Consider the following 25982-nt stretch of genomic DNA (forward strand, 5'->3'; position numbering starts at 1 on the left):
CAATCAATCTAAAGTAAAACTATCAAGAGCTAATTCTGTTTCATTACAAACTACTAAACTGAAGGAAGCATTCTTCATGCACAGCGCTATGCACCGTTCATCACTTCTAATGCACAAAGCAAACTTCTCGAAAATATTGCACACATCTCACGCAGCATGACATTGAACAATACGATTATTATGAAAACTGTGGGGGCGTTATATCAAGCACCAAGCGTATGCCACTTCTCTCAGGGCTCCACTATCTCAGTGACTTGCTAAATGGCCGCTCAAAGAACAAGCATCCTTGGACTTGAGACGAGAGTGTTTAAAGAAAGCGCAGAGAAAAATATCAGCGCTTCCTGAAGACACCACCAAGATGCCACTTGTGGGTTGTAGCGCGCGGTGCTATGATGCCACGTATTGCAACTGAAGCATGTGGCGAGCTTATCGTTGTTTACTCTCCGAGAAAAGCATACGAGTTCCGAAAGCTGCGCGCAATCCGAAGTGGGTCAGCGGGAACCGTGGTTGCTGGGAGCACGTTCGTGCTTTATCTTTGTTCATTATAGTGATACGTGGCCTCTAAACGTCCCAGACATCCAGACCAGCGTGACAGACAGTCGGTCAATGAATATTCACCAAGCCGCGCCGCTTCGTTGAGTCGTAGTGCAGGCGACACCCGACAATCTGTCGGTCATCCACCAACGTTGACGCAAAAGAGCGCTCCAGTGAACAAGCTTGCTCAAACATTTGCGGCACCAAAGGCTGAGTTAAAAAAAAGAAAAGCGAAAGGTTGCTCTAGCAACGGAAACTTCCGACGAGCCTTTCTATCTAAGTGCATCCCCGTCGATAAGGCCGAACAATGGCCGCTCACAAGACGCAACGCCAGCAGGTATAAATGTGGTGCTAGCCTATGGGAAGCAGCGATACATTTAGTGTGCGTCTCCTGCCGCAGTGCATCACTGAAGCCGTAGAAAGTAAGTACTTACTGTATACAAGATATAGCGCTTAGTTTCATTCATGAATGGCCTATCATCTGCTCTCTTGCGCTGTTCTATAGACCTTCGAGGAGACCGGGCGAAGGGTGTTTGTGTGCTACGTGTGACTGCAATGTTTTTAAGCAGAGTTTAGCAGTGTGTTTAGCAGTGTTTAGCAGTGTGAAACTGACTACAAAAGATGACACAACAAGCAATTAAAGCTTTATTATTAGCTCTCTTGAACTGTGTTTCTGCGGCGGTGAACCGAACAGTGCGTGAGACGCACAGTGACAAGGAACCGACGAGGACTAGCACCTTGCTTCTTGTGCGGGTGTTTCGGAATTGAAAACAGTCTATGCAAGGCTGAGGGCTTGTAGTTCGAGCTTGGTATTAGGCAAGATTTTCTTTTCCTTTTCTTTTCCATTTTAGGTAGCCGTATGGTCACCAGAATATTTCACTTTGTTGTTATAAATTTAGTAGTGGTGGAGATGCAACTTCATACTGATTGGGGATGATGACTGTTAGTCGTTGGACGCGAATGTACGCCTCGCAACACGTATCGGTAATCACTCCACCAAAGTACCACTTTGAATCAAAGTGCGATTCGTTATATCAAGTTGCAATCAACTGCAGGTTATTGAACCTGCATTAGTTCAGACGTTTTCACATTGAAAATATATTTTGATGCAATGGACAAATTTTATGAGAAGCCAAAACGCCTATATTTGGTGTCCTCATAAGAAAAAAAAGGTATGCCCTTCACGTTCAGGGGTGAACTTTTACAACCATTTTTTCTATAAGCTAGAAGTGCGCTTATTCACAACTCTTAGCTCTCCTGTACGTATGCTGCTGCGATGAGATTGTGCAACCGCTGCAACTGGTGCAGGCATTTATAAATAACTCATAAGAGGTGAAAATTGAGTAAAGTTGAGCCCTTTCATCTATAAATAATGATTGAAGTTTTATGATTCGGAACCACCACAGCACTACGAGGAATGCCGCAGTTGAGAACTCCACAACACATGACCCACCGTGGATCTCTATTGCACCGCTTTATCTCAGAAAACTGAGCTCTACCGTTTAGCCTATATCGCTTTGCTGCCGCCGTGAAGAGATTCAAGAGAATGTTTTTCGAGTCGAGTTTTCATTTAATCGACTGCGTCAGAACAGTGAACAAAAGGGTGTAAATTCGCGAGTAGTATAGCACTGCTTTGCACTTTATTAACATAGGGTCGCAATGTATGAAACGCACGATGCCACACAGGTTTCATTGATTGCGCATCATGCAAGGGTCACTAGATAAAAACATCGTTTCTAAAAGCATAACTCTATTCTGACACCTCAAATAAGAACCCGAATGAGAACTTTTATGCGTCGTATAAAAATCTGTTTCAATTTTCATTTTAAGCATAACTAGGCTAATTATGTAACGTAATCTTCAGGGAGTGATTCGAGAAGCCAAGCCTTGCAACGCTTGATTCGTACAAAATGGTGTTTTCGTTTTGTTTTCTACAGTGCGCATGTTGATAGCAGGCAGACTGCGCAAAAATACTCTCTGCCTTTGTTTTTCGTCATAGTAGGCGCATGTCAGGCGTTCGCGCCTCGTTGAAACACGTGTTATTGATTTGCTATTACTTTCAATAAAAGAAGACACACTTTAGGGCGTATCGTTCGTAACAAAGGCCTACAATCATCCACTACAGAAGCAGTTAGTGTCCGAAAACGCACTTACTACTGCACAAACTAGTATCATCGGTTTAATAAGTCTGAAAGTTCACTGTAGTATGCTGGGCGTTCCCTTCTGATGAATGTCCGATTGCAGGAAATGATAAAACAACATTACACGATTCGAGTTGACGTATATGACACGATTTGAGTTGACGTATAGGTATTCCGAAAAGCAGGTGTGGGGATCGTCCGCATGAATAACATTTGTGCGAACATGTGCGAACAAATGTTATGAGAGGTAGGGCAAATCACGCTTCAGCTGGGTAGCCTAGAAACAATGTGACTGTGGCTATTTCGTCTGATTTCTGTGTCAATTGAAATAACGAGCAAAGTTAAGATGCGATACATCAAATGCTCATTTGACAGAAAAAAAGTGCCAAGACGAAGAATATTCATTCGTGTCGACATTATGAGCTTAAGGAATGAGTGAGATGAAAACTATCGTGGAAGTGAAGAAGAAACATTCGACTGGAGATAAGCTTGAATATTTAATGCAAAGTGGTCGATGCAGACATGACAACCTGCTTTTCGCACCTCCCTTCACATCGCGAAGACTTGATCAATAGTAGAGACCAAAAATAATTGTAGAACGAAGGCATTTCATTGTCGCTGTTAATTGGGAAGATTAGAGAGGTGGCCTCTAATGCAGGCCATCCGGTGTGTTGGCAGGCCGTACTGCTCAGCTAAGGACTTGATAATCATCTCTGGCTGACCCAGCAGATTAAGAAAGCTGCTGAGAGACATGTTCTCTCAGGCGACTCTTACGTAGGAACCAAACCCGGTAATCTACAGGGAGGGAATACAGTTAAACTCTAACTCACCGACTCCTTCATTGTCTTCAACCATTAGTGACAAATAATCACTGCCACAACGAAATTAATGTATGTCGAACAGATGAACTGTTGTCTCATGTTTTTGATGGATGCACATTGACAAGTGTTGTTGTACTTTCAATTATTGTCATTTTTTTCACTAGTTTGTTTCTGCTTCCTCTTTTTTGTTTTGTGGTTGTAAATACTATTTATGTTCAGATGTGATCAGCCACAATACAAAGGAAGTTTGATTGCTTATTTGATTGCATAAACTAGATCCTGGTATCTTGAATCAAAAATTATATGTAGGACAGCAATTTTGCTGCATTGGTATGATATGCTCAAAGAATAAAGCAGAAGCGATAGATAAACGAAATCCATGAATGATCGAAATGAGACATAAACGAAGAGTGTGTTTCTGTGCGATAGAAAAAGCACCGTCACAGGGACTGCAAGTGACTTTTTATTTTTTGGTGTAGTCGCCATGGCGGAAGACTCCTTATCTCTTCGTTATCGCCGTTCGAAGAAGAACGCTATCGTTTTTATCAACTTGCCACACAGACATTGTCCAAAAATATCTATGAGTGAGAGCGAGTTGAAGACTGTCATCCTGTCGGAGCATGAAGTGACACCAAGCTTCTTAGAACTGTGTCTATAAACTTGACAATAGGGCACAGGTAGCTTGATAAACGAGAGTAATGTCGGGAAAGCATTCGCATTATTGCGACTTATAAAGCGTTTAACAACAGCGAAAGAACAGCCAGTCATCGCACAATGCGAATATAATAACGAGTGGGTCATCCAATGCTCCAACCGATTAAAAAAATCTTGTTCTTGTTTCCCCATTACCTGAGGCGCATACCCACTTCAGCCTTAATTCCTCATCGTAGTCAACCACTGCATGAACAATTGGAACAAAAATCCTTGCAAGTGTTTAGCGGATACCACGCTTCTCATCAAAATGACGAAAAATAGCATATGGAATGCCAGCTTACTACCCAAAAGCTTTATTAATAATGCCCTAGTGGGTACCAAGCAAGTGTGCTTGCAGTAGTTACCCAGTGAGTGTTTTGAAAAGGTTCTGATAGGCCACTGTTCTAGCTTCTGCTGTGACTGGGCTGCGCCTACCGCGCAGGCCTGGCGTTTTTTGTTTCTTTTTTTCAATTGACAATTACACAAGTATGAACACTCAAACTTGAGCAGTATTCATGGGCGCTGCGGATGGTGTTGGCCGTTTAGGGAATCGTTTGGGGTATCATTATCGACAGACAAACAGACAAATGTACAGACATACAGGCAGACATACCAGAATTTTCGTGTTGAAGTACTCCAAAAAAAAGGCTATCGTCTTTAATAACATTGGCCTCGAGGGTGCGATGAAATGCACGCGCCTAAGCTAAAGCACACTGCTTTGAAATGGAGTTGCGCAAAATTGTGGCGTGTTACGACACCTCATACTGCGTGCTGTTGAGGCCGCGCTATCGCAAGATATCCTCGTCGACCTCCTCTGAAATAATGCAACCAGGCATCGTACTGACCCCCTCTATTTTACAGCAAAAGCAGTTATGAGATCAAAACTAAGGTCACGCGCGGCGCCGTAGTTGTCCGCCCCCACAACCGAGGTCCGTAACCACATCGCACGAAATTAGAAAACAAGCTAGTACCAATGACACAATGGGGCTCTAACCCTGGTCTGCTTGGTGCTAGCCCAGTATTCTACCACTGAGCTATGCCAGTGATTGAGACTTGTTGTAAAACTTGCCTCAGGCAGGCTTGATATCGGGAAAGCAATCGCGTTATTACAGCTTGTAAAGTGTTTTAAAACAGCGAAAGAACAACCTGCTGGCGCACAATGCGAATAGTAACGGCTCGGTCGTCCAATGCTCCAACCTATTACAAAAGATTGTTCTTGTTCAGCTATAAACTGTGGCACGTACCCACTTCAGGCATAATTTTTAATTGTCGTAAGCCGCTGCATGAACAATCGGCACAAAATACGTTGCAAGTGTTTAGCGGATACCAGGCTTCTCAGATGAATGAAAAAAAAATAGCATAGCGAATGCCGGCCTACTACCCAAAAGTTTGTTATTAATGCCCTAGTGGGTATCAAGGAAGTGTGCTTGCATCCTTGCGGTAGTTACCCAATGAGTGTTTAGAAAAATCTCTCAAAGGCAGCTTTTTTAGCTTTCGCTGTGACTCTGCTGCGCCTTCCGCGCAGGCCTGGCGTTTTAGTGTTCTGGGAGAAGTAGAACTTCAACCAGCAGCCCAACGTGCAGTTGAATTTACATACACACGCAACGAAAGTATCCACCATGTTCGCCTGTACGTGCAGTGCATGCTTGTGCGAATATGCCACGTATCCGCTTTACTAATATATTAAATCTATGCCGAAACGAGCTACCAAACAGCTCTATAATAAATCGTTCTTTAGCCCAGATAGAGGAACATAACGTAATCGTATACTGATAGAAAAAAATGATTCTTGCTTTACGCAAAGCCGTCATAAAATTGTTTAACGAAATTTGTGGTCTTTTTCTTTCAGAAGAAATGAAGCTGACGGGGTCAGTCGTCTTTCTGGGTGTTGTTGTCGGAGCCTGTAAGTCTTTGCTTTCAGAGTAATCGCTCAATTTGGATGGCATTGATGCAATGCTGTATTGTAATGATTGAAGGCTAATGAGTTACATTTTTCTTTGCTTTTACAGATGGAGCAGTTTTGAACTCGTATGTATATATATCTTATTCTACAAGTTGGCGTACCTTCAATGATATTTTGAAACTCTGTGCATGTTTACCCACTAATTTCTTTCATATGTAAGGTAACGGGCAGTAAGAGATTTCAGGAGTATTACACGGTGTGTCATATGGGAATTCTCATGTACCTCAATAAACTCTAAATTATGCGGCGTGAAAATCCCTTTTATAGAAAACATATTATAGCGATATTCACTGTATATTGAAGCAAAACCTATACACTGGCCACTAGCCTTTTGCAAACCCCAAGCAATATCTGAAATACTACCTAATGTCCTTTCAGAGGGACAACCTTAAAATGTTTTTTTAATTACTTTCGAATGAATCCAGCATATATGTCGTGAAAACTTTATTTTGAGAGAGAAAACATTCTTTGGTGAATCAGACCTCATGATAGATAAATCGTTACTGTTTATCCAGCAGAAAACGAATGCGTTCGTGTTTAAAACCTATATATCCATGCATTTATTGAGGACATAAAGCTGCTAACATGAAACTGCACCCAACTACATGCTTGAAGAACTTGTTCTTAGAAATGCTTTATGTTCTCAAAAAACGTACAAATACCATTAGCATTAGACGATACCGATTATGTGCTGTTGCCCGTTACAGCCACTCTAAAAGCTGGGACTATGGACTAGTAATTGGCTGTTTAGGTTTAATGAACAGCTAATTCCTAATGAAATACTCAATAACTAAATCTAAATTTAAGATACTCAGAGTGGTAATGATCAGGTGTCGTGTCTTTTGTTAAGAATTGTGAATCATCCCCGAACCTTCGATGAATCATAACTCCACAGTATTGCCATATGTTATTTGTGTGTTTCGTCTCGGTCTCTTTTCTAATCACTTGCTCAGTTATCTTCTGTGCTTTGCGATAGCACTGCTCGTATGTAGAAACGTACACAACGCGCTAATATAGAAGTGAAAACGAAACTCTTCTTTAAGTGGTATTTCCATTTGCCAACCTTTGCGCGTCTTATGTCACAAAATGGATCTTTTCATATTGTTCAGTCACATAATTTCCATAACAACGCTTTTCTTCTATAAAAATGAGCCAACGGGAACAGATTATAGTCGGAAGTATGGGCCCTAAAACGTCGATAAATGTACGCGCTATGACGATGTTTGAGCAGCTTATTTATCAAATCTAACACTAATGTGATACATCATGTCAAGCAGGAAAAAACGTTGGAAGCAGCAGCTTCGTGCGTCGGCACAAGTTTTATGATATACTGTTTAAATGTTGTATTTTTTCATTGTTCCAGCAGACATCAACAAAACCAAGATGAAGGTAAGTGACGTTTGACGTCCTCAATTATTCGCTGTCATTACACTACTGCCTCGCCTTCTTTGAAAACATACGCAAGTGTAGTGTGCAAGGATTTTAACCTAAATTACCCCGATTTTCTCAATTTTCACTAATATTTGAAACGACTTGACATGAAGGTATGCAAATTTTCTGCTCTGTTCACTAACATTGAACTCTGATTTGTGAATGTGCATAATGTATGCATCACTGTTTACACGGACAACTATACATGGAAGATTTGTTACGTGTAAATGTTAGGTCTAATTATTTACGAAGTAATGTTTATGAGACGGTGCATAATTCTTGAATGAGTCTTGCCTATACTATTCTTACGCTGAAATAAGCAGCTCGGAAGTGCGTCAGTCAGATGACGAATTTCGCACAAAAAGGATTCTACGCGCAAGGAAAGAGGACTCGCACATCTAGAGCTAGTACGTCTATAGTGTTTTGAAATACCTGCTACTTCAATGTCATCCTAAATTACTCTGAAGTACTGTCTAGTAACTCTAATTTGCAATAGCCCATCAGTGGCATTTTTTTCTAAAAGGGCCAAGTCCACTTCTGGCGAAACTGAGAAAAACGTCGTTATTTGCTGCTGACTAAATGATCTGACCTGATCAAAGGATGTTTTGCCGGCGTTCACAAATCACCGAAATACGATGAATCTATGTTTTGACTGAAAAAAATCGCGCACATCTTCCCGTAAAGAGAATCCTCAGTGTTTTGTGAAGCTGCCATGGGTCGACCTAAAGTTCTGTAAAGGCGTGCTCTTAATTCATCACCGCAGACATTCATGGTTCCGCACAAAACCGCTTTGCCAACCGCCGTCTCCGCCGCACGCATGCTCACGTCTTCATTCATACCACAGCACTCTGTGTTTTTGAGAGAGAGAGAAGATAAAGCGCTTTTATTTAATGGTAAAGTGTCTAGAAACTATTCAAGTAGCGCCATTTGTGCAGGCGTGCAGGCTCCTTTTCTCGCCCGTGCTTGATAGCCATCTTAGCACATGTGCCGCCTTGCCTGTCCTCGGTCGCATGTTTTCTTTTGCTTGTACGATGACAGCAACGAGGAGGTGCTGCACCGGCTTACCCTCCCCTGTGACGGGGAAAGGGTATGCCTGCGTCCGTAGTTCTTTGCTGGACGATTTAGAGCCGCTGCTGCAGCTGCTGAGAAGGAGGCACCGGCGAAGGGGCGTGATTAGCGCTACTTCTGTTTTTCTAAGGGGACTAATATGTAGAGAACCGCAGCGCCATTTTTGCTCTCCACTCATACCAGAGCACGCTCGCAAGTGGAGCGAGCGCTCTACCGCGGAGCCACCTAGTGGCTGCCCCGAGTACTAACGTGGCTACTACGATGGACAAGGGACAAGTCCCGACCATAAGCTGTGTCGTATCTAATATCAATTAGCTCCGTATCGTCGGCAATGAAGGGTAAGATCTGTATTTAAGACTCATAGCTTGGAACATTTCATTTTCTTTGAATTAGCTCGTTATAAAATCTAGAACGTCGGGAATATACGATATAGGAATATTTCACGAAAACAGTTATCACCTTTCTTGTGTTTCAAATGACTGTCGTGCTTCGTTTCATGTACTTAATATCCATGACCATACATGTACAATCAGTGGTCCTCCACCGGAGAATGCGCTTCTTTGAGAAACATAAGCATTTATGTAAGACCTCAGCTTTTTTCTTCAAGCTAATTTGATGCCGCAATAATTCGGATCACTTATTTTTCATCAACGAATAGAAATCTACCCAAGACCTTCGTTTCAGTTCTGCTGCAGTTCAAATAAACTGTTTAAAAGTGAAAAGACTTGACACTACGGCACAAAACTGTAAATTAAACGTTAAGAGACAAAAATAAGTAGGAAAGTGGGCCTCTTACTTTCTTCACGCCCAAGAAAAACTAATTTTGGAACGAAAACACGACAGCAAAGTACCTCATACACAAGTTGAACACATTGTATATGCGGCCATGTTGGTTGTGTAGACGTTGCGTCGCGACATCTGGCACAGCGCATGGTCCAAGCAGATGTATGACTTGGCTGGGTTTTAATTGGGAAGGGCTTTTCTTGAGTCCCCGCTAGGAGTGAAACGAAAAATAGGGCCAGTTTGAGAACAGTGGCTTTAAACGTGAAATATGCTCAAGTGTGCATGAAACTTCGCCCAGTTTCAGGGTCTCGATTTGGCTTCCATAGAAAAAGAAAGGAAAAATGCCACATAATATGAGCGTTGCCAGGGGAGGGGGGGGGGAAAGGAGACTCAACGCACCTCACACATATATGTACGCGCAGATGTACAAATGGATGCAGGAACATGAAGTATGTTTGACCCCCCCTCCCCTTACCTCTTCCCTGAAAACAAATTTCTGGCTAAGTTTCTGCGACATACGCTTAATAATTACTCTCAATTGCTTTCTAATTACTTTCACTAGCTTCTAACTTCAGTTTGAATCGCTCTGGTGGACGTTCGCGACTTCTATCGAGACGAGGCCATTAGACATGTCGGTTCCTTTATGGGTTTGTTTTTTTAACCACCCCTGATGACCCTGACAGCCACTTCTAGTGTTCAAAAGACGTCTAACCCCTGTATTCAAAAACTGACTCGACTTGTCACTGCTTTCAATCAAGCACAAACGTAATTTAAACACTTTGTTTTTACGCACTGCCAATTCAGCACCAGCGTGTTTCAAACGCACTGTCTTCAGACGACGGCAAGTTGAAATTTCGAAATGTGGATGAGGCTGTCATATGTAGAATCGCTCACGAAGTCATAAAAACGCAAATTGAGTTAATTGGCTTCCCTATATAACCCTTCTCGTATTTTTAATTAGTACCCTGGGAAGGAAAGGGAGCACTAGCTTGACTACAATTGTGGGAAAAGAAAGGTATTTTTTCGCCCCTGTTTCTAAATCCTGCAGAAGTTGCTTGAATTTCTTTCAAAGAATTTTTTTTAATGAAATGTGAATAATTTGTATGCCCTAGATGGGTAATTACTGCCTTAGATTGTGTTGTGGTTTGCGCTGCTTTTGCACAGCGCCTGCTCGCTTTTTGAGGCTTGGTGTAGTAATAGCACCGTGCTGGGCACATTCGTTATGTAACTAGCACGCTGTTCACGAAAAAAGAAAAAAAACACAACCTGGGACTAATGTCCATTAATGTATCCCCCACACACAAAAATACAAGAAAATGCAGTGACGCTTTCTTTTTTCTTCCTAGTTGGGAACGTCCTTGCATCCTCCCTCCCATGTTCACTACTGTAGCTCATCTCACAATCTTGATGCAGCACTATTGAGACCATAGGGGTGTTTAGCCAATAAAAAAAGTGGAAACCCGTAACTCTCTATCCAGCCGCACCTCGTCGTCTCCTCGTCATCCCTAATAGTCTATACTGACGTGTTGGGCGAGTAAATTGAGCTTGCAGCAAGCAACGATCTTTGCGTTGCAAACTGATGAAAACGCCTGAAATTGTTTATGGTGCTACCAGTCAAAAATGGCTTCTTCCACTACTAATCTTAATGTCGTCGTGATAATGACATTGTGTTCTAAACCGACGCTCGTGTCTTGTAGCATAACCTACACTGGCCGAGGTAGAGCCTTTTCGCGTGCCATACGGCAAGCCGTTCTGCGTAAGTGCTTGGAGCAATGACGTTTTACGGCGCACACCTGGCGCGCCGGTGAAGGCCTGGAAGCTCCTGGAGTCACGTGTGACTAGTGGGTGGAGCGTGACTCGCTTGAGGTTGCTCGCTTGCTAGTCCCTCTGTCTGTCCGTCCATCCTCCCGTGGTTCGTTCATCCGTTCGTCCTTCCATTCATCTGTGATTCGTCCATCCATTCGTAGTTGAAGCTACGTATATTTTGGCTTAGCCGACCTCAGTAGCGGATAATATTTTTTAGATCTTAACCAATAATTCTATTTTTTTTTTTGCAGTCATGAGCTTCGAATGCAATGTGCTTGTCTTTATTTGGCACTATTTCCAAAATTCATTCTGAATTTCTTCCATAGCAGACTTGACTGAGCAAAAAGTTAGGCCAATAATACGACCAGGCTATAAAAACTACTTCTTCATGGGCGTGAGATCACGCAAACCTATAGGGAATTTTACCGTTTATCTATTTCTCTCAGGAGAGTGAGCAAATAGGGAGCTCACGTTCAAATTGAAGCGGGAGGTTACGTTTGTGTGGACGCTCGTCACCACAGTTACTGGTGTTTACCGGCACAATAATAAAGCATATACCGTACATGTCATTCGTGATACGCACACCAGGTCTCGTGGTTATGTTTTGCTGAAAAACCGCAGCTTCAGCCTTTCTAGAACGTTTGGGATTCAAAATACAGATTTTACGCAACTGCATACACAGCGACAAGCTGTGTTCAAAATTTAAGTGGTCACTTGGAAGCGTGGCAGTTTGGGCTAGTTGGTATGACATGATGATTGTTATAGCGGGAAAGCAGAACGACGCAGAAGGAACAAGAGAAGACGAGACCTAACATTGGAAGTTAGCACTCGTCTGATCTTGTCCCCTCGTTGTCGTTCTGCTCTCGCGCTGTAACAATTGTTTAGTGGTGAACCACACTTTTCTGAGATAACGTGAAATATGTGCTTTATAGAATACGAAAAAATGTAGTATACCATAAAAGCGCTGTATGTTGATGCAGCTCCTGCTCTCTAGCCCCATAAAATAGTTTTGTATTGCCCTGGTTATGCTATATCGTGGAAGGAGTTACCCTGATGAGCTTCCGTGTACACCCGTCTATCGCTAAGGCATCAGTGAAAGATAGATTTCAAGGGTTTGTTGTGCTCCACTACGAAGTGAGACTTGGCGGTTTTTTTATGTGTAGTGTTACCAGCCACAGCACTGCTTTTTGTCACAGTAAAAACGCTGGCAGGTTGTCTATTCATGACCGAGATAAACATCTAGAAAATATAAAGGGTGGAATCAAAGAATAAGCAAAAAAAAAACAAAAGTGGCAATGTTGCAAAGATATTGGAATAAGAGCACCCTGCGAAGCTTCGCTGCCTTTGTTTTATGCCTTGCAAGAATTGGCATCATCGTTATGTATATTGTGACAGAGGGATTCAAGCTACAAGTCTCTAGTGCAAAAATCCCGACGCTCGAGTTGCTAGGCCTCTGTCGCTTGACTCTACACGCGCAACAAAACGTCTTTGAAAGGCCCTGCAGCATTTTTTCAAGTAACGCATGCATTGGCTGTTTTGAAAGAGCTTATTTCCTCACCAATCTAATGCCACAAAAAGCTTTAGCATTAGTCAAGGAAGAGCGTGGTTGCAGGAACTTATCGCACGCTTACAGTGCTTTATCTGTCCTTCGCACTAGTGAGTGCGCTGAAAACTACACAGGGAGGGGTATGACTAGAGGGAAAAAAGACACGTCTCTTCATCCGCACTTGTCGAAATACTCATCACTTTCCATTTCGTCGTCAAACGCGTGGATAACATTCAGAGTGATCGTGTGTGTGGGCAAGTGGCGGCATCCTATTACTGCCATGGTAACTATGTAGCTCACAATGCTCCGATCAGGCACTGGCCATGGCCCTCTGGTTTATGGCGTGGTCGTTTGGGTTTGAGGCATCGTTTGTCCAAAAAAGAGGTAATAATTTTGTAGGTCACTTTCAAAATTCATTTTAAGTTTAAGGCAGACTACTGGGCTAGGAGTTCTGGCTCACGTTTTCTCAGGACACTGGACTGCTAATGGGCAGCGTTTTCTGACCGTGCTGTAAATGTATTGCAGAACCCTGTTAAAAACGTACGACGTGGAAGCTAGCACGTTAATGTGCTTGTCGAAGCTGCCCGGGAGTTACCGAGTCGATGTTAGATTCCACATTCTCTGTCCGTAATCACGGTGTTGATTTCAACCACTTGATCCCATCCAGAAGTGACAGCGTCAACTATCGTTATGAACACGCATGACAATAACAATTATCATTATGTCATAGTGTCACTATAAGACCTCATTGTGACGTCACATGTGGCCTATTATTTGTGCCCTGAGTATGCCATCAAACAAAGTGGCGCTGCATGTTGGCTGCACAATATGACAAGGCGCTTCGTGAAAGAGGAGCAGATCCTGGAGGCACTAGGAAACCACAGATTATTAAGAAAGCTTTCAGAGGGGGGTAGGGGATTCGGGTAGGTGGGATGAGTACAATATAATGAGAATAGAACGGTAAAGATGGCTGCCTTTTTGAGTAGTTATAGTAAAATGGACAAGTAAACTGCAATTTTGTTATAACACATTAATTTTTATTTTTGTTTCTAAACGAAAAGCGTCAACCGTGATTCACCACTGCACTTCACTATTTGATGTTTCCGCAGACTGGGCAAAAATACATTACCGTATATGGGGGGAGAACCCTTGGGACTACCCCGGTAACCCGCCACCTATCTTTCCTCCGGAAGACTTCTGGCGCTACTCCCAGATTGGTCGTTGGTGGAACCAAGAAAGGCCATGGGAAAACCCTGCAAGGCCTTGGCGGTACGTATGAGTTTATATAAGCGATATTTTCTTTTAATATAAGCATAGCTGCCGCAAGACGAGTGAAAGGCAAACACCGCAAAGACGCTGCTTTGTCATATGTGTGACAGTGCCGCTAGTACAGCCAGAGGTGCGTTTTGGGGGTTTATACCAGCACTAAAATTTTGGCATTTTCGACTGTTTTATACAGCTATACCTACGCAGGGTTAAGAAACACGTGGATTCATTCTATAACAAAGTATTTGAATGAATGTTGCTGACTGTTGCTTTGAGTACGTTGCGTTAGTTTTATGTTTTTTTTATAATTGCCTTATTATACATGAGTGCTTAACTAACTTTAAAGTAACAAAGCTGGGAAAAATTCCTAATGAGAACACACACTACAGTATCTCGAGAAAAAGAAATAAATACCACGTGACATGCATGTTCGCTTTCGTATGTGCGCCGTCATAGCAGTGCTCTCTAGCAGTCCGTGTACAAAGATGTGATTGCATCACTGTGGTGCATGACAACGGTGAGTAGAGGGGTTACTTGTCTTGCCACCAGAAAAAGCCAGCCTCGTCGCACAGCCACCATCATCATGGTCGCTGTCTTGTCTAAGGAGCACACGTGGCCAAATGCTATAAATTTTTTCTCGAAACGTCAGGGCGCACTACAATACGGTGAGCAAATAGGCCGGGCATGGGGTATATACGGTGCGTTTCGCAAGCATCTGCTGTAAGTAAAAACACTCATGCTTAATACATGTGAGGTTAGAAACTCCTACGCGGACGTTCTGCAAACCAGTCCCTAACTTTCCTACGAGGATCTCACGACCAGCTTCATCCCGCCAAAAGGTATTATTTCAGTGCCTGGTTATGAAATTAAAACATAAAAAGTGGTGTTACGCGCACCAGTGAAGTGTGGATATCAGGGTTCATAATCATAAATAGCGCTAGAATAATTTTAAATGCTGGCTAGATATAGCTGGGAAAACCTGTATGTGCGACTCATATATCTGATCATCTTCAGCATTACTATCAGCCGTACCGAAATTCACGTATACACTCGTGTTTATGCACACGTATTGCAAAGTAGCACCGTTCATCAGTGGAGTGAATATGGTGAGGGTAGTGGAGACGCTTCCGATTACTCCGTGATCTCTTCCCGAGAAGTTCTTGATAACTTTATTTTATGTTGTCATCTCTTTAAAAACAAACTCGTTTGCCACCACTTACAACTGGTATTTCAAGGTACTATACTAAAATGCACCAAGAACAGTCCTGATTACATGATATATTGGTTTTAAAAAGCATTAACACTATAGTCAAGAAGCTCATTCTCGGCTAACGAACTCTTGAGTCGATTCACTCGAACTGAGATTACGCGTGAGTTTAAGTAAGTACGGATGAATATTTTGGTAAGCTTGAGTTGAGTGAGTCCCCAGTACGAAAGATGTTTTAATAGTGAGCCTGAGTGAGCTCCACAAAATGATGCCGACCTATAATACGCGTGCACACAAAAACAAACCAACGAACCCCGGTCCCTAAAGTATTAGCTTCTGGTAACGCCTCTAATGCGCATCCGGCATGCTTTTTTTTTATTAACACAGCCGTTTGAGTCTACATAGTGATGTGAAGCTCCACAATTCTGAGCTTATGTTTTAACACTCGCATAATTGATGAACAATTACACAAAAATCAGTTAAAATTGAAACAACAAGTACGTTTAGTATGTGTAATCATGTAGGATTTGGCGGGTTTGACGTATACAATGCCTTTTTGTGTGCATAAGATGCTAGGGCAAATAGTTACAAGTTACCAAAAAGACGACGCCTGGAGTGCTCCGCAAGTAAAGAGGTCATGGTGCACGCAGAGCTTTTCTCGTGTAGAAACAGAGCAAGCAAGAAAATACGGCACGCGGCAGATTGCCAGGGTGATCATAAACTGATCCCGGCAGTGGAAGTGCGTATTGTGTTGATGTGACATTTTTCACGACACATGTAAATATCTACACTTCAATTAAAAAAAAAGAAGGCATTTTGATGTGGGGAAACGTGCGCTGCCGCGTAATCATTTCCGACTTATAGCAAGCGAGAAATATAAAGCAAATAGTTAGAAAAAGCAGAACACTTCTTTTCCTGTGAGTTTGCGTCTGGTTTACTTCATAGACTACTGGTGCCAATTCATGAACATGTAATGTAATCTGATTTCTGCACTGCAAGTAAATGAACATGTACAACTTTTTTTAAGTTATATAAAGAAATCACTCGGCAAGTATTCATTTCTTTCGCTGTCCCCGTTTGTTTTGTTTTGGATCGAAAGCTGTTATGAGGTCCCCACGAGCGTCGTGTGTGCCATAGTTGTCCACCACCAGTGTTCCCAACTATACTATCGCACGAAATATGAAAAAAAACTCAGTGTATAAAAACACCCAGGACACAACAGACTATGAATCCGGCTTCCTTTTGAGTCAGCCCAGTGTTCTACCGCGGAACCAGACCCGCGTTTGAAACTCCGTTGTAAACTCGTTTCAGCCAGGCTTGATGTCGGGAAAGGAATCGTGTTAGTATGAGTAATAAAGGGTTTTAGAACAGCTAAGAAACAACCAGGCGTCACAAGATGCAAATCGCGTACTGGGTGGGTAGTTCAATGCTCCAATCTATTACAAAAGCTTGTTCTTGTTCACCTATTAGCTGTGGCACATGCCCACTTCAAGCATGATTTGTCGTCATCTACCACTGCATAAAAAACAACTGCACAGAAATCCTTGCAAGTGTGTAGCGGATACGACGCTCCTGCGAGGAATGACGCAGGTTACCATAGCGAGTGCCGGCGTACTACACAAAAAAATGATTATTTATAGCCTATAACGAGAAATCTACAAGTTACCTGTAGCCGTGACCATAAGTGTTTAAAAAATTTTGAAAGGTCGCTTTTCCAGCTTTCGCTGTGGCTGTGCTACACGTTTCACGCAGGTGTGGTGGTTTCGCCATGCTCACCCAGATATATCAACAATGAAGTACCTTTGGGAACTTGTTTCGACAAAAACTGTAGTTAATCTACAAACTTTGCGATGTTCTGCTGTATTTTTGGCCTGCGTGAATGGTAACTGAACACTGTTTTGTTTGATATGCCATATGCAACATGTAAAATGACACTAGTACCTACTTTTGTTGTGAATTTTATGTAAAAATGAGCATTTTCACTCTAAAATTTTTGTGAATGACTCAACGAATGCAGCGTACAGAAATAGGCAAATGATGTAACGCTGTGCTTTGCAGCAAAATTGAGATTCTCAACGTAAATGCTGAATTGATGGTGCTGCCTTCAAGATAGAAGCTAATGAGCTCTATTTTGCATTTTCAGGGCTGCATTCGCAGATAGCAAAGGTGAGGTTATGACTTTTTTTATTATCCTTTTTACATGCATCAGTTAGCCATTCAATACTCGTGCTAAGTGAACATGCAACACTCGATATTTAGACCCCTAGTATGAAGGCCTCTTCACGTATTGTAATTTTAGTCATGTGGGGTGGACACGCAAAACATTTGAAGTTTAGCATTGACAGTAGGGTTACTTGCTATTTCTAAGTGATTTATTATGATGGGAAATATTCAACGAAAAATATATACGACGAAGCACTAAAACGGACAATGATCGCAAAATATGTATAAAAGCTTTAACAAAAGTCAATAAGGATGTGGTGTTGATTTCGAAATACTAATAAACATGTTCCCTGGGTTATTAGAAGCCTGGCGCAATCAGTTACATTTATGGCACTGGGTGCACCTAGGGGAAAACAGAAAAGTTCATTTTTAAGTGGGTTTAATAAAAACATGACTTTGTGCTTTTGTTTCCGCAAGTAAGCTACTTTACCCTAAAATCGAATAAGTGAAGGCGATGCAAGAAAAGTTATTTAAATACATATAAACATGACGTCAGAAAATGGAAGTGGCATGAAGTTTATGACTAGGATTAAAAACATCAAGGTTCACATGGTGCTTGTTAAAGCCACAGTAAAATCGTGTGGCCGGCATAAATATCTCTTCCAATGGCTAAAAACAACTGTTATGTTTATACAGAAGCAATACATAGTAAATAAGCTTCCATTGGTGGATTTCACGCGAGGTAAATAATATCGATGAAAATTTTGTAGGCTCGCAGTTTTTTGTGTCGTCAACTACAATAGGCAAACCAGCAAGGGAAGATAAAGGCTAAAAAAAAACAGAGAGGGCGGGGGGGCAGAGGAGAACATCAACCACAAGCGTCTTTCTTTTGCTATCATAAGCATAGGAAATTTATGAATGTATGAGCAGAATATAGAAAGAAGTAGTTAGCATACCAAAAATCTTCGTTAAACCAAGCGACACCATGTTGTTATACGCAGACAAAAAACAAACAAAAAACCAGACAAAAAACATAAGTTGGCTATTGAAGAGGTTGATGGTTGATTGATTGATATGTGGAGCTTAACGCCCCAAAACCACCATATGATTATGAGAGACGCCGTAGTCGAGGGCTCCGGAAATTTTGACCACGTGAGGTTCTTTAACGTGCACCCAAATCTGACCACACGGGCCTACAACATTTCCGCCTCCATCGGAAATGCAGCCGCCGCACCCGGGATTCGAACCCGCGAACTGCGGGTCAGCAGCCGAGTACCTTAGCCACTAGACCACCGCGGCGGGGCGGAGGTTGATGGTCTCCTGCTTAAAAGTTCAGTACACAACAAGAGAACATTGGGGATAGTAGCAAAGTATATCAGCAAGTTCAATATTCATTTATTTTGTTTTATGTTGTAAAACTATTGATGCTAGAAAGGTAGAGAGCAGTTGTGAGACGGGCTGTAGCACTGGCTGTAACAAAGACCTGTTTAAGGCACATTGGTCTAGCTTGATTTTCTGACATGCTTATGTAGTAGATGAATATGGACTCGATAAATAAAAAAAATCAACATTTTTTCGCAAAAACTGAAATGACCAGGCCTAATGCACGCCATTTAGCATTCCGTGATTAGGTTCTTTCACACTTGAAATAACACAGATTGAGAGAAATACTGCAATATATCAACCAAGTGTCTAGCAACATGCACTTTAAAGTTGAGTACATGCAAGTCAAACGCGCAGTGTAGAAAACTATATGGTGTGTGGCCCCGCCTACTGATTAAAAAAAACGGTAATAGCACTGGTTGCGACATGATTTGGGCCTTTTTTATGCGAGAAAAATACCACGACGGTGGTCTAGAGGCTAAGGAACTCGGCTGCTGACCCGAAGGTAGTGTTATCAAATCCCGGCCACAACGGCCGCTTTTTCAATACAGGCAGAAATGCTTGAATCCTGTATGGTTATATTTAGGAGAACGTAAAAAAAACCTCGGTGATCCAAATTTGCGTAGCTTTCCACAACGGCGTCTTTCATACTCATATGATGGTTTTGTGACGATAAACCCAAAGAAATAAAAAAAACGAAGACCGTCCATAGCGCGTTTGGGTTTACCAATGTTCGTTGACTTGCAGATTTTTGTTTATTGCTGCTTTAGAATCATGCAGTAGATTATCATATTCTTCACACTCACTCATATGAAGTGTGGTAAAAATGATAAATCATGCGTAATCTACATATTTCACGGTTGGAGTAAACAATGATTTTGATTGTGCTTCGTGTCGTAAAATCGACTATGGAGGCACATGTCATCGGCAATGCGGTAGAGTGAGTTACCGATGACGTAGGCTGGCGAAGGCAGCACTTGATACAGAGATTTAGTGAATTATTGATTTTATATGTGTGGTTTAACATCTGTAAACCACTATATCAATATGAGAGACACCGTAGTGGAGGGCTCCGGAAAATTTACCACCTGGGGTTCTTTAACATGCACCCAAATCAGCGTAATACTGGCCATAATATTGTCCCCTTACTTTCAGACAGAGCCATTTTGTACAACCAGAAAGAGCTAGAATAAATGCATATTCAAAGTTTAATATTTTACGATTCGGAATGTCTTCTAGAGCCTGATAGTCGATGAAGTGAGAAAATTTTCGAGCTGACTAAGCAATAAACGCCAGCAAAATAGGTTAACATTACCTCTGTCTGCATAGTAACCTCCCAATATCTGAATAAATATAACCATACCAACAAAGTCCACGAGAACCTATTATTAGCTCACAGTTGAAACACAATCTCAATAAACTTAATACGGCTTGTAAGTGAGAAAAAAAACTGAACCGAACCTGTTACTTTTCCGCAAAATTTTAATTGCCATATGTATACCTTTTTTGATTTGATTGCTAGCCATCGTTTGAAGATCATTGAAGTGTCTTCGATTCTCTGTACGCTAATTCTCTCTACGCGGGTCTCTCTACGCAAATGCGAAATATTTACTTTAAGAAAGAGTTACAAATTTGTTGAGTCGTGATTATCCAGAAATGTAATTACGTAATCGCTTTCGAAGTATAGGAACTGACATTTTTTTTACACTGATACTTATGATTGTTAACTGAGAGTGTAGAATGGGAACTGTGTACTAAAATTTCTTCGTGTTTCTCCCTCTCTCACGCCACACAATTTTTTCAGATGACAGTGCTAACAAATACCGTCTCTGGGGCAAGTTTCCATGGGAGCGCCCCGGAAACCCACCTCCTTTTGTTCCACCTGCCGACATGATGCCGTTCTCACAGATTGGCCACTCGTGGAGCCAGGACGAGAATTCAGAAAGGCCTGAGAGGCTACTGAAGTACGTGTCACTTTTCAGTCACACCCAAAGAGCATTTGGTATCATCTCTAGCAACTGTGATGTTACCAAAATGCTCGACAGAGTGCGTCAAAATACGTATGCAGTGGGGACCTTAGAACGGCAGAATGTTAGTACAACGTTAAAGTTATAGCCGAATTCTGCATGCGAGAATGGCTCAAATTATTATTGCTGTATATCTGCAGTACTGCACAAAATGAGCTCACAGGTGATCTGATTGGTTTGTTGAATAAGTTAGAAGTATTCAATAATGATTTTGGCAAATTCTTCTTCATTGGGCATTTATTTTTCTTACAGTACATTCCTATTTCAATTGACTATAATTTATTAAGTACAGGCTCGAGACAGAGACTTAGGCAGAAGATCATCTTTTCTCGATGGTTGGAGGGGGGGGGGGGGGCACCTTCTTGATTTGAAGTTTTGCCGAGCAGGCGAATAGTCATCTTGGCCGACATACGCTACGGCGAAAGAAATTTCTAAGGATAGCACGAGACTGGTGTGTCACGCACTGGCTACGCCACTGCAGGACTTGCCATGAATACGCTAATGGGGCGTTTCAAGTGGCAAATAAAATTAAAACATTTCAATAAATCAAAGCCAACTAGTGACAACTCCCACTTTTCTATCATAGAACGTGTATAGGAGCAAGCATAGTACGACAAGAGGAAACGAAATATGAGTGCGAGCAAGAAAGACAGATAATGTAACAGATCACGCGCCCCAATGCATTGATATAATTTCATGCTCCAATTTCATCTCATGCACTAATAAAAATGCAATAATATCTCGACAGTACAACCTGAGCCGTTATTTATGAATGCCTAACCCATAACTCGGCGTGGTGAATGAGTACAGATACGCTATTTTCGCTTTTACGGGCAGCAAACCAACATAAACCACCAACTCATTGTTTTAACACTTAAGTAATTAAAGAACGCAAAAAATATTGTCATTATAAACAATCTCTTGTGAATAAAATAGTCAAGAGTCACATAAAGATAGCAACTGTTAAGGTAACATGGGTGATGAGAACCACATAATATATTATTATATAATGAAGGCTTGCCACCACCACGACGATTTTTTGGTTGTTACTTCTCTGTTCGGAACGCACAAATCACCTATTTTGGCACACGATGCTATCGTACCAAGTCGTAGTTGCTCCTGAAGCCTGAAATCTTGCAAGAGTTTTTGGAAGTTTTACGATAGAGAAAAATTACAATGACTGATGTAGAATGTTCTATAAGCGTCTTTCAACCTATTCAAGTATTCAGTGCACAGTATAATTGAGATATCTTCATTTAAATACTGCGTTGCTGTTCATTTCAACAAACCTGTTTCAATATTATTGTTAAATGTTCCAACTGCAGAAAGTGCGAAGTGTTGCAAACAGCACGTCTTCGTCAACAATTTTCGATTGTAATACAATTCCCACTGACTTTGTTGTTACACCCGGACGGGCAGAAAGTATGAACTCGTTATTTATTCAGGAAGTGTAATTACTTTCAGATATGTAAAGTGTGAGGTCAGTGTTTGCACAATGAAACAAAATTTTTGCCGAAGAGGTTTTCAGCCGGTGTCTTCTGCACTGGTACATGACGTTGTCAGACATACGATTAAAATCTACGCAGCTCAGAAAATTCTAGGCTCAACGCAAACCATGTTCAAAAATGTTTTTGGTGTCATCCATTGGCAGATTCGTAGCAGTTCCAGAAATACTTTATACTGCTCCGTGCGGAGCAAGTCTATTTCATTGGAGCATTCATAGTGCTCCCTGTGTGTTGCATCGGTGGATCTGGAGCAGCTCCGTCGCGTGATGCATTCTACGGAGCAACTTTTCTATACTCTGCAAAAATCGGCAGATTCGACGAGAAGTCGCAAGCGCCTCGTGCCTTAAAATTGTAAATTTTCCCAAATATACACTACATGGAACTCTGGCGCTTGTGTCAATGGGGGCTTCAACTCACGGTGCTTCAGCGAGCATGGGAATGATGGGCAGTACACAGATTTGTCTAATCTTTGTACTTCTGGTGGCGTGTGGTCTTGTGGCTTGGAGCTGTTTTCTCACGAAACAAAAAGTCAGCAAATGTTCAGTGGTTTTGCTTTAGCAACTTATTCTTTCAGGCTTACCTTGTCAAACACGGTCACGAAGTTCAAAAGCGTTCATGGTTTCCTTCAAAACAAAAGCAAAACACAGCAATAAGCGAAGCCACAAGTACGATTCACTATCCACAAGCACGAAGATTAGGCAAATCTGTGTACTGCCCGATATTCCCATGGGTTGCTATTCTGGACATTGTCGAATTCTGGCGTGTTGTCAGATTCCGGCATTGATCGATGCTAATTGGCCAAGTGAGCTGCTACGACATCTCTGATTGCCTTAAAATGCCGCCATAACAAAATCTGACAATGTGGCGGGATTCGACAATTTCCAGAATAGCACCCATGGTCGCTGAATTATCGCAGCTCCACAGTGCCCTCTAGTTAATTTTAGGAAACTCTATGATTGAAACGGTGCCAATTTGAGGCGGGCCAATGGACGCCGGTCACGTCGGTTGCGCCTCACGTCAGAGCTCATGTTTTGCTAGCGTAGTGTCGCTGTGTGCAGAGTGCCCACATATGCAAAAAGAGAGGCGCGTGCATCGCTTTCCATTCTGACCCTGCTATTTGCTCCAGAGGGAGCACGTGTTTTTCATTGGTAGATTCCCGTCAGTTGCTCTCGACCATAGTGGAGTGCTGTTGCGCGAAGTCCGTCGGCCACTCCGCATCCGCCAAGGGATGACACCGTTCGTTTGGGGGAAAAAGTGCTTGTAAATAAATCAATACGGAGAGGTTTAGTCTTCAGCATATAAGTTATGTCGCATGCATATACCTTCAGTGAGTTTTAATTTAGTTTATTGTGCTTGCTTTTTTTCTCATTTTAGCATGTTCCTGTCGGAAAAGAAAGGTAATTATCTTTCCTTTTTTATTTCGCCACTTTTGTCAGCGCAAGTCGCTACTTCTGCTCTCAAACGATGGCGTAGTATCGAAACAAAAGCACGGCAGAGGCAACTTTGATTACATTTTGCATATCGTGCATGAACTGGCAAATTGTCGCAGTTTACTTACAATCCGTAAATAAACGATGCCACGGCGCATGCTCCCTTCACTTACCTGAAAGAGGCTTAATGACTTCTGGTCTCGGAGGCCTTCGTTCTAGCAATGCCAGTTCTCCCGGCCCCTACTAAACGCAACCACAACGCCAGAGGGCAGCACAGAAACATGAAAAAGGCGCATTAAAAATATAAACCTTTTACTGTTGTCTACGTCGCATGTCTTTACAGCTAAACGATGTTTAAATAATTCCTTAGCTAACGATGAAATGACTCAATTGTTGCACTAAAAACTCACCGTTAGCTTCCGCGATAGCGAAACCTTCAGAATGAAGAAATGTATAGAAGAAAAATACATCAGCTAACTGTGAAAGTGTGCAAGAATCTGTCGTAATCACTTCCCGCTTCAACCTATCGGCCTGTCACGTCAGGCTGTAGACGTCATAAAAGAGTCGCACAATGTCACTGACGGTAATGAAGATGGTTTTGTCACGTGCTGTCGTGCCGACGCAATCACGAGGCTGAAGTAGTTGTTGTCGCGAGGAGGTGAGCACGCGGGCCATCGAATAAAGCCGTTTATTTTGGTAAAGCATGTAAAAGCATCGTTCTTTCTTTACGTTTTCGCCACAGTTTAATGGATTTGCTTTGCAGCAACACATGATCGAAGGTAAACAGTTCTGATGAAAAATGCTGACTCGTTTGTGACCTTTGATTCTGTCTTGCACCACTTTGCCAGTAGTTCATCGTATACTGAACAGCACAGCAACATGTGCATGATAAAGCTAAATGAGACAGTTTCTTTAGAACTTCCGATGTTGAGAGGGGCGTTGTCACAGATCATCATATAGCCAGCTTGCTACACCACGTTTAATAGGCATGCATAGCAGTTGAAAATTTTGTTTGGCTTCGTCGTAACCTATATATTAAAAATAACTATTTACAGTATGATTGTGAGAGACGCTCTAGTGGAAGGTTGCAGAAATCATGACCTCGTGGCATTTTCCAGCTTGGACACAAATCTAAGCACACGGCTGGCCGTTATTGTCTATACATTTATTCGTAACACTGATCAAAATATTGCTAAAACGGCTGTTCCTATAGCACTATACGTTTTTCTTTATTGTGGTGTCACCTGCACTGCTTGCCAGATTCTTCTTTAAGTACATTACTTTTAGCTAACGCCTTCTGAATGCCTTGTTTTGATACTTCACAGAAGCTGACCTAAGAAAATGAAACAAGAAACCGAAATATAGTAAGTGTGAAGTAATGAAGGCAGTTGAAAAAGCAAATAAAATTTTTCGCGTGCGCTGTGGGATTCAGGATTAACGATATATTTGTTAGTGTTTGCAGAACCACACAGAGCGAAAATGATGACGTAAGTTATAAAAGTAGACAAAAAAGTAGTTTTGTTTTCATTGCAACAAGGCTGATCCTACGGGATTGTGCAAGGTAACGGCATAACTTCTGCCTGGTAAATAAGGATACTCACGTCTTACCAACTTAAGGTAGACGTTCCCTGAATGGCACTTCGACTAAAAAGATGACCGAAATGAACAATCTATCTCATTCATAATGGAAGACGCTCAGACATTGCAATTGGATATGTGCACCTTTGATACTACGTCTTTTGCTTGACTGTGCACTTTTACATTTCCTTAACAGAGGAGCATTTGTACCAGAAATCCACGCAGGATATTAACGAAGTACGCCAGAAGTTGGTTCCCTTGTATCCACCAACAGAGTGGAAACTCACAAGGGTGGCCCGCTTCATATCAAACAACAAACCCTGGGAAAAACCGTGGAACCCACCCCCATTCCTTCCGGACCGCTATCCTCCTCTGCAGTGAGTGATCCGCCTCGATCACGCACACACATTTCATACGAAACAATGGACGATCTCACCTTACAGCGATGGAAGGCGATCAACAGCTTCGATATGCTGACGTTTCGGGCCTGTGTTTGATACACCTGCTCACCAACACACGAGCCCTGCCTCGGCACTCACGAGGAAACTTTCAAAGCGAAAATAAATGTACATACTCGATTTTGTCAAGAACTATTGTGATACATGTTATCCTTTGTCATGCTTGGATAAAATTATTA

General features: G+C 42.0%; 1 protein-coding gene across 2 annotated transcripts; it reads left to right on the plus strand.

The window, feature by feature from the left end:
• The first annotated feature begins 571 nt into the window (after positions 1–571).
• Positions 572–25935, plus strand: LOC119177773 (uncharacterized). Of its 2 annotated transcripts, none has more exons than XM_037428958.2 (9): positions 572–956; positions 6039–6092; positions 6199–6217; positions 7516–7541; positions 13896–14055; positions 17403–17425; positions 20610–20769; positions 23712–23734; positions 25542–25935. In XM_037428958.2, the coding sequence occupies exons 1-9, from the start codon at positions 893–895 to the stop codon at positions 25724–25726; spliced, it is 714 nt and encodes a 237-aa protein (XP_037284855.2). In that variant the 5' UTR covers positions 572–892; the 3' UTR covers positions 25727–25935. The 2 variants fall into 2 exon arrangements, with proteins under 2 accessions (XP_037284855.2, XP_037284856.2); XM_037428959.2 differs by having other exon boundaries at positions 7519–7541.
• Positions 25936–25982: the final 47 nt, after the last annotated feature.

The sequence above is a fragment of the Rhipicephalus microplus genome, chromosome 1 (assembly GCF_043290135.1).
Source record: "Rhipicephalus microplus isolate Deutch F79 chromosome 1, USDA_Rmic, whole genome shotgun sequence".
Classification (NCBI taxonomy): Eukaryota; Metazoa; Arthropoda; class Arachnida; order Ixodida; family Ixodidae; genus Rhipicephalus; species Rhipicephalus microplus.